Source organism: Leuciscus leuciscus (assembly GCF_965113295.1).
Source record: "Leuciscus leuciscus genome assembly, chromosome: 5".
Classification (NCBI taxonomy): Eukaryota; Metazoa; Chordata; class Actinopteri; order Cypriniformes; family Leuciscidae; genus Leuciscus; species Leuciscus leuciscus.
Genome location: NC_138729.1, coordinates 47,055,449 through 47,074,268, shown reverse-complemented (window position 1 = coordinate 47,074,268; position 18,820 = coordinate 47,055,449). Strand labels below are relative to the sequence as shown.

Genomic DNA, 18,820 nt, shown 5'->3' with positions numbered 1-18,820 from the left:
CATCCAATATTTTATATCTTTAACACACTCTGTCAACTTGGATAATTTAGAGATTTCATCTAGTCGTGATGAAATATAACTGAGTATCATCGACATACCAGTGGAAACTAATTCCATGTTTTCTTAAAATATTACCAAGTGGCAGCATATACAGTATATTGAAAATAACAGAGGGCCTAACATAGATCCTTGTGGCACTCCATAATTTACAGACATTAGCTTAGATTTTTCCCCATTTAAACAGACAAAATGGTAACGATCTGATAGGTATGACCTAAACCACCTTAATGCCTGTCCCTGAATACCAGTGTAATTTTATAGTCGAGTATATAATGATCTATAGTGTCGAATGCAGCACTAAGATCTAGCAAAACCAGTATTGAGATAAAACCTTGGACAGAAGGCATTTTTATTATTATTCATTTCTCCCTTCTGTCACTGGGACTTCTGGGAAGTGTGGTAAGAGCTGGTGAAGTCTGTTTTGCATGTATTTTATTTGTATGTGCATTTGTTCTATTCGGTCTGTTTAATAAAAACAATTTCTTTCAAAGACAAACCTGATTTTTTAAAAATAATTTCTCAATCATCGTTTACTCGGAATGACACAATTCACACAGAGCAGTTTAACGGACCTCTTTAATAAATGACTACCTGCCTTAGTTCACATGGTGTTGAAATGTTTGGAGAAGTCTAAGCTATAGGGCTAAAGATCTTTAAAATACGTTCACTTGTCTCTTTCAGCCCCTGTGCAGCGGGAGGGACATTCTGAAGAACAGACCCAAACTGCTGAGCTGGAGTCCAGTCAGCGCTCTCTGACTCCTCTGATGAAGCTCACGACATTGTCTACCGTATAAGAGAGAATCTAAAAACCCATAAACTGTCTCCCTATTCAAAATAATACAATATTTCACAACTTTTCATGATAGAGGTTATTTCCAACCTGCTTCAGCACACCGATCCTGAAGAGCTTGATTAGCTGGCTCCTGTGTGTTTGACTATAGGGTTGGAGCTAAACTCTGCAGGACAGTGGGTTCCCATGAACAGGGTTGAAGAACTCTGCCTTATGGGATCAATGTGTCTGTCTGACATATGCAGTTTGCTCAATGTCATGCTTTATTTATATTTGCTTTAATCTTTTTTTGTCTTTTGAAATATGTACATAACACATTTCGTTAGGAAGGTTATCAATGATTCAAGTCATAAAATGAAAGTGATTTTTTTTAAATAAAGGACATTAATGAAAATTCTTAGCCAAAAAACAGTAATTCTGAAGGATTTTTTTTTTGTTCTAAAAAAAATATACTCTACATTTCTCATAATTTTCGCCATAATAATAAATTAAACCACCTGTAGGTGGCGGCAAGTCTTAAACAAGTCATTGAATTAATATTCATTCAACCAATTTGTCCAAACCTGCTGATTCATTCATTCACGAAACACTGCTGTGTTTTGCTGGTAGACCCAACTGTTCTGCTTAGATTTCGTTGGCAAAATAGAGCAAAAAAAAGAGTCAATATTTACAATATTGTGTCTAAAATAGCCAAATATGAACCCATTGTATAAAAGTAATTCACAATTGTGCTAATATTTGAGAAAACAGCAATATTTCTCGTGTAATATTGCTTAACTATATTATTTCATAAACATAAAAAAAACCAACAAGAACTCATACAGGCAGGGTCAAATAATATCTTGATATTCTGGGGGAATTTGTATTCATTGGTGCCATTTCCAACCTTGCATGATGACGTTATTTTATGCCAACGCCAGGCTAGCTTACTTGGAGGGTTTTAATAAGTGGTTTAATTTCACAACAGTGACAAACAATGTCAAAGTTTAGGGCAAATCCAGTACCTGGCTGTCACCAATGAAGGTCAGGAAGACGTGGATGATGGCCAAGGCCCTAGATTTGCCTGTGGTTGTTAGTTATCCCACAAGGGGCAATTGCAGTGGAGCGTAGAATACCACACAACAAGCTCATTTCAGACATCAAACATAACACATAGCCAGATTAACACACACATTAAAATAATGTCAGTCATAAATGGATCTTTAAAGGGTTGTGCACTGTCATTGATTCTCTTCATACTTTATACAAATGAATGTCGAAGTTTTTTTGGATAACTGTCATGTCATTAAATATACGGATTCAATCAGAAATCAAAAACAGAAGTAGAAAATGTAAAACATTTTATTGTTGACAGGAAATAGTACAAATGCTTATTTACAAGAGCAGAACAGTGTTGGACGATTAGGAATAATTGGTCACAGGAAGAAACGTTTAAAAGGCCACCAGGAAATAAAAGTGTGTGAACGTCAAGGCCCAGGTTTCCTCTTGGAGGACGGTTCGCCCTCTCCCTCTTTTGCCTTGCGTTTCTGTGATGAAAATGTCGAAATAAAAATCACAATCAGTTTCTAATAACAAATGTAGCATTACAATGCGTTTTGATTTGAAATTCAGCTCTGTAAGAATAAAACAATACAAGTTTCCCTAAAATTTTAACTTGCATCATAAAGTCCCCCTGCAGTCAATCATTTTATCCCTTAAAACTCATCTTTGGTAATCACAATAACATTCTTCATGCCTTAAAATATCAAGAATGTAACTCTACACCCTTGCTTCATTTAGTATACATGGATACATTAATATGCAAATTAGTTCCCGCCTCCACTCAATCACAGCAGCTTGGTCCACTCTGTCAACTTTACTGTAGTAAACTCTGCACAATGGCAAGTGGAATATTGGTTTAATTTAGCCAAATGTTTGAACCAGAAACTGATTCAGAAGAAGAGGAAGAGCGAATTATACAGGCAGGCTCGTTCTACGGGGGTGCTAGAGGATGCGAAGCACCCTCAAACAAAAGAAAGAGCACCCCGAGTTGATACTGTAATAATGTTTCGCAAAACAGATTAGGTAAATGCTCCAGTGTGTATTTGTGTTTGTGCTCTGGAGAACGTCAAATGTTTCTATACAATGTGTTTTTGCTGTAGTGAGCAATGTAGCAAAAAACAGTCGTATTTGTTGATCTCCTGAATCTACTGACCAATCAGAAGTGTTCAACTTAGTCAGAATCCATTCATCAGTCAAAACGTCTCGAGTTTTTGTTCAGCGCTGAGTTCTGTATGCTCGCGAATCCTCTCATTAATGAAGTGTAGACACGATGTAAATAAAAGATCCATTGTGCAGTGTAGACAAAACTTTTTGAGATCTCAAACTGAGATAAGTGACTGTTTTCTAGTGATTATAAAAGGGAGCTGTCTTTGCTTTCTAGGCTATATGTAATCCATTCAGAATTTGAATGAAAGTCGACACAAAACGGTAATTTATATGATTAGCCTTTTGCTTGACTACGTTATCAAAACAGCTAATAATGTGTTGCTAATGTTAGACAAACCATGTTCCTGTTTGCCATCTCAGAATCAGACAGATGAAAATTAGCCTCCTTGGAAATAATGATTGGAAAAGCTCCGCCCGCACGGTGACAGGATTGGTTACATGGTGACGGTACTTTACGGTTACATGGTCTTTGGTACCCTGTCGTTTTAAAGAGTAAATACTCAGCAATGGTGTTGACTAAGGGTGTAACAGTACACAGAAGTCACAGTTCAGTACGTACCTCGGTTTTGGGGTCATGGTTCTATGGTTCTTTTCGGTACAACAGGGAAAAGCAACAAATCTCCAATGCTAGGTTTCTTTTCATTTATTTTGAACAGACAGTAGTGCAAATTATAGTTTGTTCCACCCAGCGGCATTTAGTCCCCCCTGAGGTAGGTGGTACAGTACAGTCTCCTTTAGTGTATTAAGCACTAAGCAGTAAACAGAATGCCCTCTTGCATAGGTCATATTTTTTTGTAGGGCAAATAGGGCTGGTCCGAATACCATTTTTTGAGCTTCGAAGCTTCGGTAGTAATGAACATCTAATATTCGAAGCTTCGGAGAGAGGGTGCTGAACATATTCTTTTCTCTAATAAAAGGCAGGAATCTCTTTGTGTCTGTATGTCCGTTTGCATTTTGATTTTTTCGAGAACCGTTCATCCAATCGACTTCACAGGGGAGTGCAGTGTCGCAATTGTTGCAATATAGATGGAATCGCGAGACGAGACACGTTCAGAATTAATAAACTTTTAGTAAACTACAGAACAGCGCGAGCGGGAAGCGGCGCACCTCACGCGGGCAGGGCTTATGCTCCGAGAACGGACACTGCACTAGTGATATAAAACGCACACACACAGGTCTGTTAAATTAAGCAATACTTTTAAGGTAGTCTAATATTTTTCGGACTAACAAATTACTGACACAGTAAAGGGTAGATTTAAATAAAGAAAAACAAAATTTAAATAAAGAAAAACAAAATTTAAATAAAGAAAAAACAAAATTTAAATAAAGAAAAACTAAATTTAAATAAAGAAAAACGAGATTAATTTAGATTGATAATAACGGGTAAAAAGGCTAATACATTTTGTTTCTATTATTCTATTTTCCACAATGTCAAAGCAACGCAGCTTAACCCAAAACACAAGCTCCGCTGTTCTGTGCTCTAGCCAGAGAACACTCCAGTTGCTGGAACACTTACCAGGCGTCGGTTCTATTTCTAGCATGCACACCCACGCCTGAGACGTGTGTCTCACGCAGGCAGTGTGCAAACTCCAACCTTTTAACATGGGAGCCGAAATAAAAACGGACACGCCACACAGCTGAGACGCTCACACCACGCAGCCAGTGTGTCGCCGGCCTTATTCAACCGCGAATGAGAACCGTTTCGCGGGGGATCCCAGGTGTGAAAAAAAAAAAAAAAAAAAAAAAAAAAAAAAAAAAAAACGAATATTCGAATGTCAAATTTTCAAATCGAATACCAACCCACCGAACGAATATTCGGGTCCAGCCCTAAGGGCTAGTAAAAACAAAAGGTATTTGGTCACAATCAGCTACCAAACTGAAAAGTATCTCATGCAAATGATATTGAATCATTTTAACAGCGGAAACAACTTAAAATAAAAAGTAATTTACGGTCATACAGATAAGAGTAAGACATTCGAAACTGTAAAGGGTCAAGGGTGAGTACACTCTTGTACTTGTACACAAAATTCTGCTTTTGTAAAATAAAGAAAGCAAACAGGATGCCGCTTTCCTTTCTGTGAAGTTAGTGGAGCGCATCACAAAAATTTATCGAAACTCAGCGTATAGGCTACTAGCAAGCTCTTGCGTGCCATCTGAAACTCTTTGTTTTTTTTCTCCTGTTGTGGCGGTTAGCAAACAGCGTTGCATTACCGTGCATGCCCCCTTTTGGATTGGAGTGTGGATCGCCTGTGACTGACTGTATGCACCGTAAAGTGACGGTTCGGGATGAATAGATACATGTACCGCGCATGGTTTGTCTTATTAAAGGGGTGGTTGATTATGATTTCACTTTTTTTACTTTAATTAGTGTGTAATGTTGCTGTTAGAGCATAAACAACATCTGCAAAGTTACAACACTCAAAGTTCAAAGCAAAGGGAGATATTTTCTTTTAAAGGGGTATAATGCCCTTTTCACAATATGTAAAATAAGTCTTTGATGTCCCCAGAGTGTGTATGTGAAGTTTTAGCTCAAAATACCCCAGATATTTTTACATAGCATGTTAAAATTGTCAATTTTTTACGGTGAACAAATACGCACCGTTTTGTGTCTGTCCCTTTAAATGCAAATGCGCTACTGCTCCCAGCACAGAGGGCGGAGCTTCAACAGCTTGCACTCACACAAGCCGCGTTTTCATTACCCTTCAAATTGCGCCGATTGAAATTGCGAATTGAAAATACGCTCAATGGAAACACGTCAATTACGCGAAAACTCCCATTTATCGCAAAAAAGTTTACGCTCGCATGAGGTGGTTTTTCAGGCAATTCGAAAAAGGAATATTTCGCAAAACTGCAACGGAAACAGTTTTTGCGCATTGACAGTCACCTGACTTAGAAGGCGCGGTGTGTTTGGACAGAATACGAGAGAGTTCTTTATTCAATTCATAAAAGTTTTGCGCAAATCTTTAATGTAAACGCGCCTACAGACATGCACTGAAAATTTCAAAAACTTTTAGCCTTTTATGTTCAAACCGGAGTTGACTAGACGATAACTACTACACATAAGATACATAAATTAATCAACTAACCATTCAGAAATGTTGTCTACATGTTGTCACTTCTTGAGTCTCTCCATCTTTGTCTGACTCCGGTTTGAACATAAAAGGCTAAATGTTTTTGAAATTTTCAGGACACAAGCTCTTGAAGCTCCGCCCTCTGTGCCAGGAGCAGCAGCTCATTTGCATTTAAAGGGACCGACACAAAAACGGTGTGTTTTTGCTCACCTTCAAAAAGTGACAATTTTAACATGCTATATACAAATATATGTGAGGTATTTTGAGCTAAAACTTCACATACACACTCTGGGGACATCAGAGACTTATTTTACATCTTGTGAAAAGGGCATTATACCACCCATTTAAAAACAACACATAGCCATATAAACATGAAAATGAATGATTTTGAATAAATTATTTGGGTGTTGTACCTTGGATGTTTCACGGCGCGTCTGTCGGTGTTCAGGGTTCCTCGGACGGTTTTCAGGGTTCACTGGACGGTTTTCAGGGTTCACCGGATGGTTTTCAGGGTTCACCGGACGGTTTTCAGGGTTCACCGGACGATTTTCAGGGTTCACCGGACGATTTTCAGGGTTCATCAGTTGGTTTTCAGGGTTCATCAGTTGGTTTGCAGTGTTTCTCATCTCGTCATCCTGTTACACAGACATTAGAATGATCTTTTTTTATTGCGAAACACTTTATTGCATTTAAATCAACCACATTTTAAATATTTAAAGGTTGACAACTTTCAATCCTAGTTAAATAATGAAATTTCACAAATAATTACAAAGAAACTGCAAGTAAACATGGAGCTAAACAAAATTTTGAAGTAGAGAGGCTGAATTAGTATTTTCTTGTAAAACAGTTTGTTTTATTTACAACCTCAAAAAATCTTTTTTTTGTTTTACAGTAGTTGGTGGGTTTTTCAGCACATACGTTCAACCACGGATGTTCCAATGCATCTTCAACACTCAGACGCTTTTGAGGATCCACAACCAGCAGCTTCTTGATCAAATCTTTGGCTGAAAATTAATATATAACTTATACTGTATGCTGTTAAGTTCAAATATTTCTGACAATATAAACTGATATAATATACACACTATTTAACTATAACTATCCAGTTATTAGTAGAGAGCAAAGACATTACCTTCGTTTGAAACGTTCTTCCACTGAGATGGGATGAAGCGATAAAGGCCGTTAATGATCTGCTCACGCACAGACATGGTGGAGCACTCGGTGTTAAAGGGAGGATAACCACCCAAACTATGACAATAGAGATACAAACAGCTTTAGAAATAAATATCATATTCATACAAGTTTAGATTATGGGCACAAATTATACATATCATCTTTCAGGGTTTCTAAATGTATTGACCAATGAATTGACTTTCCCAGTCATTCATGAATATTGTAAAAGTATTTATAGAGAATTCTGTAGATTTCTATTTGCATGCAGGTTACCATCATTTAAATAAAAGGATTTTAAACAATAATTTCATAATTTACTTTCTATGACAAAATAGGTGAGTATAACAAAGTGGTTGATTTTAATTATATCATTACTTTTTGAAAAAGTAACAATAAAATTATTAAAAAAAAATAGTCCATACTACTAGTGTATTATATTGCAAGTGATCTGAAGCTATACAAAAGTTGTTGTTGAGCCATTTTACTCACTGGAAAATCTTTACACATTCAAGAAAGAATCATTATTTTTTCAATTAATAATTTGATTCAATTACAACAGCTGGTCTGAATGATTTGTCCACAAATCAGACTGATCTGGTTCTCTAATTCGATCTACTGACTCATTGATCCAGTTACATCAATTATTATTTCACTGGAGATTAGGGCTGATAGATATGGGCAAAACTATTATCAAAATATTATTTTCCATGTCATACAATATTGATATTCATCACGATATTCATTTACCATTAATGAAGAAGGAAATTCTTTCCACATATTTTTTAGACCTGTAGAATGAATGTTAACATGTACATTTATTTGTTCGAAATTAAACTCCACAGAGTAGCTACCTTTAAATTTAGGGCCCAATGAAATCCATTTTATTTTTCCCCAAATTCTGTGTTTTCCATTTTAATTTTGGGGGATTCTGTGTTTTGATTTAATACCAATTTATATAAACACTAACAATTTAAATCAAGCTTTTAAAATATTATCAAATGAAAATATAGCAATTAATTTACAATAAAACCTTGCATTTTTATTTATTTTTTGTCAAATAAGATGCTGCACAACGGAACTGTATACATTTAAAACATGGATGAAAAAAATATCTTGGTTGTACGATATTCCTTGCAAATGAATAATATTATTAATACTTTGAGAAGTACATTTTAGTATATACATAACTTAGACCGTTACCTCTGATAACAGATCACTCTAAATTATAATGTGGACTCATGCATTTTCTGTACAGCTGCTTTGAAACGATGTGTATTGTGAAAAGTGCCGCTATACAAATAAATGTGAATTGAATTGAATATAGTATTGATATATTTCTCTCATCATTTCTCAAAGTAAAACCAAACTTTTATTTTGACGGTTTGTGGTAAAGATCTTTGAGTTTTAGTTTCAGTGTGTATTTGACGGTAGTTTTTCTCAAATTAAACAGTGAAAAGCTTGTAAAGCGCCTTTAAAAGAAGCTGTGGAGATGAAGTTCACGTGTTCATGTCTTCATATGGTGAGACAGCAGACGCTGTAAACAGTGAGCATCACATGTGTGAGTTTGTGTATCAGACGAAACCGTGATGTTCATTCACACAGAGACACGCAGAAATCACTTATTAGTGTCATGCACTGACTAGCTGTTGTCGTGTTTATATCTGCTGTGTGATAGGCTGTTAGATTGATCCATATCGAGTAAAAATGTCCAGAGCTTATCATTGTTATCAACGTAAATTTTATTGCGATCTCGATATGATATATTTTATCGCTCAGCCCTACTAGAGATGAAGATTATCAGTCAATAACAACTTCAATTTCAGTCGGTTCCTCATACACAAGTCTTAGAATATAATGTACGAGTCATATTGGCTATATTTATGATACTTTAACTTTTTTGAAACTTGACACCTCCAGTCCTCATTCACTTTCATTATTTTTATTTCAAAAGAAAGGACAGTATATCATCCACATATTTATATTTAACGTTTTGAGTCAAAGAAAAAAGTCAAACCGTTTTAAAAAGACAAGTAAATGATGACAATTTTATTTTATTTTTAGGTGAACTACTCCTTTAAGAACTTATAAACTAATTCTGGATCCAACTGATTCATATTTAATCTCCACTAACCAGATGAACAGTAGGACACCCAGGCTCCAATAATCTACTGCTTTTGTATATCCTACAGTCGCAGCATGTGTGAACACCTCCGGGGCGAGATATGTGGGCGTCCCACAGAGCGTCTTCATCAAGGAGGATTCCTCCAAAATCTTGGACTGATTAAAATCCGTAATCTGCAAAGCATTGAGAATTTGCATGTGTTGAGAAAGCCGGTTATCTCTGGTTCAGGAGTATTTCTGGGCATCCTGTTTTAACTAGAAAGACAAAGGCTTGGCTGGATCTCTGAACATTGGAAGTGCCACAGTTAAAGGAGAACTGGTAAACACACCTTAATCAAACAGATGTCGTCATGTGACGCCAGCAGCACATTTTCAGGTTTGAGATCTCGATGAATTATCCCGTTATTGTGGAGATACTGGGAGAATGAAACGGAACATTTGTTATTTTTTTTTATAAATTCTTCTTTCCATTTCACCTCTGCTCCAGCTTGTTTCCTAGTGTAGCTTTCTAATAAACCTGGCATTGTACACTATGAATATTGTTGTCTCTGTGACTAATTGCTTATGTTTTTCTACTGCAAGTTGTTTTGGATAAAAGTGTCTGCTGAACGCATACATTTTACGTAATGAGATGTAAAACATTTTTAAAAGCCACATAGCCTTTTAGACAATAATGATTTTGAGACAAAAAACTACATTTAATCCACAGTGAAACGTACCGAACAAACAAATAATGCTCTACTGAGACACAGCATTCAGATCCTTTGGAAGGTAATGCTATTTTCAGTCCAGTGATCCTGTATCTTTCATCTCACTAATGCGTCAGTGGGCGGGGCCAAAGATGTGATGTAGAAGTGGGCGTTGATCTGATTTTGCAGAGGCGGACTTTCATCGAAAGGATGAAACAGGATGTTTTTATAGTACAATGACCTCTTACATGTCAAAGATCAAGGAAAAATGTATTTCTCAATTCATGACCCCTTTAACATTTTTTTTACTGTAGTGTAGTTACCATTTAAACATTTGATACTACAAAGTTATCTTTATACATTCGACATGTGTCAGTTGACTGATTTTAATCATTCAACCATCTATGGATATGTAGTGCAGGTTCATGCTTTGTTAATTTAAAAAAACACTTTTAGAGATTGATGCTGTTTGAAGCATCTCCCATAAAGACGTACCTCCACAGCCCTGAGCATCTGATAAAAATAGAGTTTAGCGATATCTTCCTCCAGTTGTTTCTTGGCCTTGATCCTGCCAAACAGCTCTCCTCCTTCAATACTACACACAGCACAGAGATAATTAAATTATTCATCAAAAAGAATGAGATTTTTTTTTTGCTGTCATGCTTGATTACAAACTGTGATGAATTTATATAGGGTTATACTGCAACTATAAAAAGTACAGAGATGTGTGATGTTTAAGAATAGACCATCTCTTAATAAATCATGTACTCATGTAAAGAGAAAACAAATAATGATTATTGAGCAAAATGATTAGTCTTAAGGTTTTTCTAAATAAAAAATAAAAAAAGGTCATTTATATCTTTAATTTAAAAAAAGGACTTTATATCTCACAATTCTGACTTTCTCTCAGAATTGTTTATATCACAATTTGGATTTATAACTCGCAATTGTGTTTATATCTCAAAATTCGGAGAAAAAAAATCTGTATAGCGAGACATAAACTTGCAATTTCTCACAATTCCAAGTTTATACCTCACAATTCTGAATTGTGAATTATAAACTCGCAATTGCAATTATAAAAAGTCAGAATTGTGAGATTTAAACTCAGAGTTGCAAGTTTATATTTCACAATTCAGATTTTCCAGATCAGAATTGTGAGATATAAACTCGGAATTGCGAGAAAACGTCATAATTTTGAGATATAAACTCACAATTACAAGAAAAAAAGTCAGAATTGTGAGATTTAAACTTGGAATTGCAAGAGAAAAAGTCAAAATTGTGAGATTTAAACTTGGAATTGCAAGAGAGAAAGTCAGAATTGTGAGATATTAAATCGGAATTGTGAGAAAACGAAAAAAAAAAGGAAAATGAGAGATGTGAGAGAAAAAGTCACAATTACTTAAATTTTTTTCTTCTGTGGCGGAAACAAGCTTCCAGAAACGGGTAATACTATGCAATGCTTTTAAAAAGTATTACTCTAGTAATTCACGACAAACTACTTTTAAAAGTATCTATGAATAAAATACAGGTAGAAATTCTTTGACCTCAAGTAAATTCTACCAGCGTGTTCATGTTCCCAATTCTTCCATAATAAAACACAACAAGGACTTACTACTCCAGAACAATGTAGTAGGAATCTTCTGTCTGATAGAAATCTTCAGTCTTGATCAGGCACGGCTGCAGGGGGCAGAAAAATAATGAGATATGTACAATAGCTCTGGAACATTTAAAAGACTCATTCATCATGACTTACATGATCAATTTTCTTTAAAATTTCAATTTCCCGTTCGGCATTCCGTGTGGCTGTCTGTGAAATGCAAACACAACATCTGATCAATCAGGTATGGGCAACATGTGTACGACCAAAATGTTAAACCATCTTTTTAATCATGGATACACATCACCAAAGAGTTGAAATAGGATTCTCAAAATACCAAAATGTTATAAATTAAAAAACCAAAATCATATAGATTCCATAATCTTTAATATTACAGCAAAAACTAATTATTAACTTAAAATTAAAAACTATTTTACGTGTACTGTTACCCGCTTAATTTTTTTTTAAATGAATACTTAATAAATTGATCAAAAGTGAACGAGTAAAGCCAATTAGAAATGTACAAAAAATCTATTTCAAATAAATGCTGTACTTTTAAACTTTGTTCATCAAATAATCCTGAAAAAAAAAAAAATGTATCACAATTTACACAAAAATATTAAGCACAAATGTTAAATTTAAAAATGTAATAATATTTTACTATATTCACTGCATTTTTGATCAAATAAATTCAGGCTTGGTAAGTAAAAAAAGAAAAAAAAAGAAAAAAGAAACGTACCCCTATAAGACATTCAATTTATTATAATTTCTGTGCAATTGCTTTGAAACAATGTGTATCGTAAAAAGCACTATTCAAATAATGTTCATATGCCAACACAGTAAAGTGAGTACAGCTGTTTCTTACCCCTATTGATGGAAAGTCATTTTTGTTTATAGTTTTCAGCGCAACTTTTTTACAGGTTTCTTTCTCTATGGCGAGCTTCACTTCACCACAGACGCCTCTGTCAGAAAACACAAATCGACTACGTTTAGACTGATATTCTAAACCTGATATTGGCCACATTAAAAAAATTATGTGAACAGCCAAACAAAACAAATCAGATCTGAGCAATAAATCAGAACTGAACTCTAAGGCTTGCAGAGGTTTTTTTAAGTACAACAAACTGCACAAAAACAAAAAATGTATGCAATAATCAAATAAAACAGTATCCTGGTATTAATCACAATGTCTGCTAATCACATAAATGCAATATAATGAAGCTATGAGATATAACTCTACAACAATAAACTTTCAAGCACTTCATCAGAAAAATCAGTACATGATATTTCAAAGGTTTCTGAAAATCAAGTTCACTTACGTTCCAATCTTTCGTGCAATATGGTATTTTCTGCTGAACTCTGAAGGAAGGTTTGGTTGATCGCCCCCCATCTTATCTATGAACATAAAAACTGCAAAAAAATAAAAATCAGAGTTCAGAGTCATATCTATAATTTTTTTTAGACCTTGAAAGTCACTATATGCTTTCATTTTGTACAAAAAATATCAGAATTATCTCATAGAGACATTAACTCCTGAAAAAATTTCACCAAAATGACGAACCTTGATGTTTTTGTTCTGCAAGAGCAATAACTGAGTTATTGATAAGAATTCGTTGCTTCCCTTGTCCTATTTTCTCATCGTCCACCCACGTGCCATTACCGCTGAGGTCCTCGAGGTACACCAGATCCTCATCCTGAAACAGCAATTATGAGAAATGCACTGTTCACAGTCAGCCATGACTCATTTGTTCAGCAAGTGAAATTGTCCCATAACAGGGAGTTTACAGAGATAAAGTAAGTAATATTTGGATCAATTGGTTGGCAGTGCTGGGTAGATTACTTACAAATTATAGTCCATTACCGAATACAATTTACATAATGAAACCTGTAGTTAATAAGATAATCTATTGCATACATTTTTTTTAATCTCTTATGTTTGATTTGATGCATTGAATGTGATGTCAGTGTTTATATTTGACTATACAATTTTTATGTAAAGCACTTTGAACTCCATTTTATGCCTGAAAAGTGCTATACAAATAAAGTTTATTATTATTACACATTTTAGGTAATATAATTGGACTACTTTTTGATTACTTTTAGATTACTTTGTTTAGACCTAGCTTGTTCATTACAATAGAATAGGATAATCTTGGGTTACATTTTATTTTAAGGTGTCATTGTTACAGTGTAATTATATATGCAAGTACTGAGTAATATTACTACATGTACTTACTATAGGGTTAGGGTAGGATTAGGATTTGGTTGAGGGTTAGTTGCATGTAATTATGCATCATTTACTGTTATTACTATGGTAAGTACATGTAACATATGTAAGATATGTAACAAGGACACTGTAAAATAAAGTGTTACCCATTTTGGTTGAGGGTTAATTGCATGTAATTATGCATAATTTACTCTTATTACTATGGTAAGTACATGTAACATATGTAACAAGGACATTGTAAAATAAAGTGTTATCTAATCTTGTACCACACTGATATAAAAATACAAAAAATCATGTTGAAAATTTGTTAACTCCATGAAGTGCATTAAATATTACATTATATCAGGGTTTTGGTGAAACAATTTAGTAAGTTGATGAAAAGGTAATAAGAAATAATTATTTATTATTAATAATTAAAACACCAATGTAACATTAAAAATAAATCAAAATAAAACAAAAAGTGCCCTCAGTTTTCTGTGTAATTATACCCTTTACGAACATTTACAAGCCATATACTGTTTTAGAAAGGAACATTTAAAAGATGAAAACATGTTTTTAGGGAGAATCAATGAATCATGAATAATTGAATCCATTTTGCGAATATTAAGTAATCATGTTATCAATAAAAATGTTACTTGTCTGATTATGAGCATATTAAAACATAATATAATCCAATTACAAGTGTATAATCTTTGGAATCTGATTATGTAATCCAGATTACATGTTACAACCCAGCACTGTTGTCTTCTGTTTTTTTTAAACACTAATAATATTTTTTATTATTATTACATGATATAATGTAATAATAATACAAATGTAAGAATATTGGATAAAAACAAGTTTAATGAATAGCTTCTCAATCTTGGTCTTACCTTAAAAATCTTAAAGTGTTTCTTGCTGTATGTGCTGTAATGTGTTGATTTTCTTAAAATGGAGTTGAAGAAAGTATAATCACATATTTTATCCCTTCCAAAGATATACTGGTTTTCTGTGCAATCTGGAAAATATAAAAAAGAAGCCATATTCAGTGTTATTTTTAATGAAAATGGTTAAAACCCCATTTTGTTAAAGCTGCAGTCCGTAACTTTTTTTTGTGTTCAAATTTTGCACAATTTATAAATGAGCAAGTGCATCATGAATGCATTTTCCAAACCATGTTTTTTGTCTTATTTGGAATCACTACGGTACACCTATAATAAGTGTTCATTTTCAGACTCTTTTAGACTGGTCAGGTCGGCCCCGCTGCAGAGGAGCCCAGTACCTGCGCGAGTCATAGACATAAACAGAGGGAAGTAGCTCCGGCCACAATGTTCATTCGCAAGATGCATACAGTTCTGTTTATTAACCGCTAGAGCGCCACAAGTTACGGACTGTGGCTTTAATTGAAATAAAGCTGAAATAAAATCTAAATAACTTAAAGCAGCACTCAGTAACTTCGGGACTTCTTCGCTGTATTCTCGCTTTTTGCTCGCAGGTTTCTCTCTAGAGCTCCCCCCACAGCTTCGGAATAGATATTTGACAACACTGTTGTAAAAACTCGTTGTTGATTCTCAGACACCAGAGGCTATAGATCAACGACATCAAAGCAGACGGGACATTCTTTAAAACGTCTTCTTCATTCGGGTTCGGACAGCGTGAGGGAGCGCAATAATGACAGCATTTTAGCAGATTTCTTTTGGCCGTAAAGCAATTGTTTACATCGCGAGACCTGATATCACGCGAGACTTCCTGACGCGGCGGCCGGCCGGCCGGCTCAAAGTTGCAAGTGCGTATTTTCCGCTCACGGGCACCAGGGGGGTGCGAAACGACCACCATTCAACCCGAAATAAGTAATATAACCATTCCAATGACTCCGAAGCTGTTCAGTTAAGGTAAAAAAAGTTACTTAGTTCACCTTTAAACTTACAAAACCTAAATGAAAATGTCGCCTTGGCAACTAACTGATACAAGTTAGTAAATAAATAGTTTAAGTTGAAGTACTTCGAGGAATGTTACTGGGATGCCACGGGCCTTCAGTATAAATTTCAGATGATCTACATAGCATTTTTTTAGGGCGGTCACAGTACGCTGTCCCTGCAGGAGCTCACCATACAGCAGCTGCAGTGGCATTGGGTCAGAGGACACTCTGATAACATGACCTGATAACATTGTCACTGGTAAAAGATGTGATGTTGGCTTTGCGCCGAAGTTTGTTATGGGTGACATGATGCCACCAGTGAATGCCAAGCAGGTTTTGAAGGCAATGGGTATGGAAGCCTTCTGGTGCTTTGATATGGTGGCTATAGGGGGCAAGGTTTCGCAGCCGGATATGCAAATTGCTTTGTACACTGTACGATCTTGGTTGACAAGGCCAAAAGCACATAAAACAATACTAAATGTTTTAAAGCTGCAATCCGTAACTTGTATTAGTTATAAAATGATCCAAAATCAATTATTGAGCAAGTACATCACCAATCAGCGTTCAAAATGTTCTCCTTACTTTCACAACGGTTAGCTTGTATGTTTTCTAATTTGATTGGTTGGGTCAGTTTTCATGGGAAAAACAAGTTTGCATTAATTTGAATGAATGATAGCGGAATCATATTCTGTAGCGAAGCCAAATGGATGCTACGTTGATTGCATTAAATATTTTTACATAATATTTTATATTTGAAATATTTTTGTGAGAAAAAAAGTCAGAATTGCAAGATAAAAAGTCGCAATTACCTTTTTTAGTTTTTGGGCGGAAACAACCTTCCATAGTTATTAATACCACTCCTGTTCTTCTCAAAAACACTTGTAACACTAAATAAATTACTACTCGCTCTATAGCGCTCACATTATTCCGTTTCTTCAAGGGAGGAAGACAATACACTTAACTGAGCACATTGAATCCATGCACCAGGGGAATGATCCGGCCCCACACCTGAGGCTGGGCTTCTTCCTGGTCTTCAGGAATAGATTGGAGTTCTTGTACAGGTAATGTATCCACAGAACTTAGAGTTCCTGATCCTGAGGAAGAGCCCTGGCTTGACGATGTTGGGCCAGATGAGGAGCTGGATCCAGGTTGGGATTGTGTTTGGGACTGGGACTGGGACTGGGACTGGCTCTGGGATTGTGATTGACCACTGGGTCCAGGTTCGTCAGACATTATGTTTTTAACTCTGGAAGAACATGCAAAATGAAAAAAAATTCAACAACAGTCTAAAACTCATATGTAGAGTATGATTAAAGCCCAAAACTGGTTGGGCTTTAAAATTCATGGAATTCTGCACAATAATCATTGTACATGATAAGCGTTTCAAACTGTATATGCATGTTACATTTTTGTCATCAACATGTTGTGTGTGATTTCTAGTTGTTTGAGAATTGAAAAGTTTGTTTAATAGAATGACATGAGCACAAACAATTTCTGACAATTTAATATTTTTAACCGAGCATAAAAATCAGTAAAGAAAATGACATGATTTTTTCAGGCCTAGAATTGTTTTAAAATGTCCTGATATTTCCAGGTTTCCTATGACACAGATATGTGAACTGTATACAGTAAATACAAAATTACTACTATACTAGTGTGCGATTTTTAACATACAACACAAAGAACATCAGACAAACACACTTTTTTACTTGCACTAAGCCCATTTACTAGAGTACTTTTAAGGTGTTCAATGCATCATACCACACTTTTCAATTTCACATGTTTGCAACTAATGACCCTTCCACAAAACCCAAATGTGAAAGTGCATACATTTTACAAGCAACAATTCACCGATAACTTAGAAATTGGCTCCAAATAAAATTCCAATTAATTTCTCTGCAAATAATGTCTCTAATACGTTGCCTTTAAAGTATAACAATAATTTCTCCTTTAATGCAGGAGAGTACCAGGGATGTTATCAAGGTGAAATGATTGACACATTATTGAAAGATGTGCATTAATGATGTGCTTTGAAGGAAATTAACAGCTTTAACATCATGTGACCTTTAAGAGTTACATTTCTGAAAGTCTTTAGGTCGGACTAATTTCATGCACCACCGACTCTAGTCTAATGCAATCAAAGTAAACTTGGTAAGGAAACAAATTGATGAGCCAAGGAAAATTAAAAATACTTATGTATTTACTGCGGATAAAGTCAGTTTAGTTACTTTTGCTGGTTCAAATGTGTATTACTTTATGACAGCACGCGGATTCAATGCAAATAAGAGCTGCACTGTAAAGCACTTACGGAGGCACGCGGGATAGAGGAAACTGTTTCTTTTCAGAAGAAGCATCCACGTGTCCGTCAGATCATCTAATTTTGTTTTTTAATTTCTTATCGTAATGCATACCTTAATCAAGTCCTCTTTTTAAAAGTATCAAAGTTGCAGAAGTGGGTTATGCAGGCCTCGTGAGCTGCTCATCAAATCTGCCGGGAAAAGCCACTGACTTCCATCCATGAACTTCCCATAACATCATTCAGCCAATCAGAAACGAGAGTAAAGGCTCATGGGAAATGCGGTTTATACAACATTCCAGGATTCGATTAAAATAAAGTACACATACAAGGGTAGTAGATTACATTTATTACAGAATAGATAACATTTAGAAATATAGATGAAAATATAACAAGAAAATAAACGCAACAGCTTCCATCGTAAAACAAATAGGGTAAAAAAGGTTTACCACACCTTCTCCAAAAAATTGTCAGTGTAAGTTATATATATTTTAATTTTACTTACTATATTTTAATGTGGAAGGGATTAATTAATATTCATTTAAGAGTTAATACTGAGTTTTATTTTAAAGCTTTTTTAAATTTATTTATTTATTTATCTTGTCATAAAATGACTCATCTCAGATCCTGTCTCATCCTAGCAATTACAGTCATCTCTCACAGATAACTACAAAAAAATTTATATAATACA

The 18,820-nt window shown here is 35.0% G+C and overlaps 1 protein-coding gene across 2 annotated transcripts; it reads right to left on the bottom strand.

Moving 5' to 3' along the window:
- Positions 1-2,173: 2,173 nt before the first annotated feature.
- Positions 2,174-18,362, bottom strand: chek2 (checkpoint kinase 2). Of its 2 annotated transcripts, none has more exons than XM_082170836.1 (15): positions 18,245-18,362; positions 16,796-17,079; positions 14,809-14,933; positions 13,271-13,403; positions 13,029-13,119; positions 12,575-12,671; positions 11,866-11,919; positions 11,725-11,789; positions 10,608-10,707; positions 9,753-9,839; positions 9,434-9,597; positions 7,262-7,377; positions 7,048-7,133; positions 6,543-6,764; positions 2,174-2,376 (listed from the first exon to the last, which is right to left on the bottom strand). In XM_082170836.1, exons 2-15 carry the CDS (start codon positions 17,064-17,066, stop codon positions 2,317-2,319), a joined length of 1,671 nt encoding a protein of 556 aa, XP_082026962.1. In that variant the 5' UTR covers positions 17,067-17,079; positions 18,245-18,362; the 3' UTR covers positions 2,174-2,316. The 2 variants fall into 2 exon arrangements, with proteins under 2 accessions (XP_082026962.1, XP_082026963.1); XM_082170837.1 differs by having other exon boundaries at positions 18,142-18,344.
- Between the last annotated feature and the right edge of the window lie 458 nt (positions 18,363-18,820).

Excerpts from the sequence above, each read along its gene's own strand:
- chek2 (XM_082170836.1), bottom strand. The coding sequence starts at position 17,066 with ATGTCTGACGAACCTGGACCCAGTGGTCAATCACAATCCCAGAGCCAG. Across the intron at positions 14,934-16,795 it reads GCATGGATTCAATGTGCTCA|ATTGCACAGAAAACCAGTAT; the intron begins GTTAAGTGTATT and ends TATATTTTCCAG. Across the intron at positions 9,840-10,607 it reads AGATGCTCAGGGCTGTGGAG|TATCTCCACAATAACGGGAT; the intron begins GTACGTCTTTAT and ends TCATTCTCCCAG.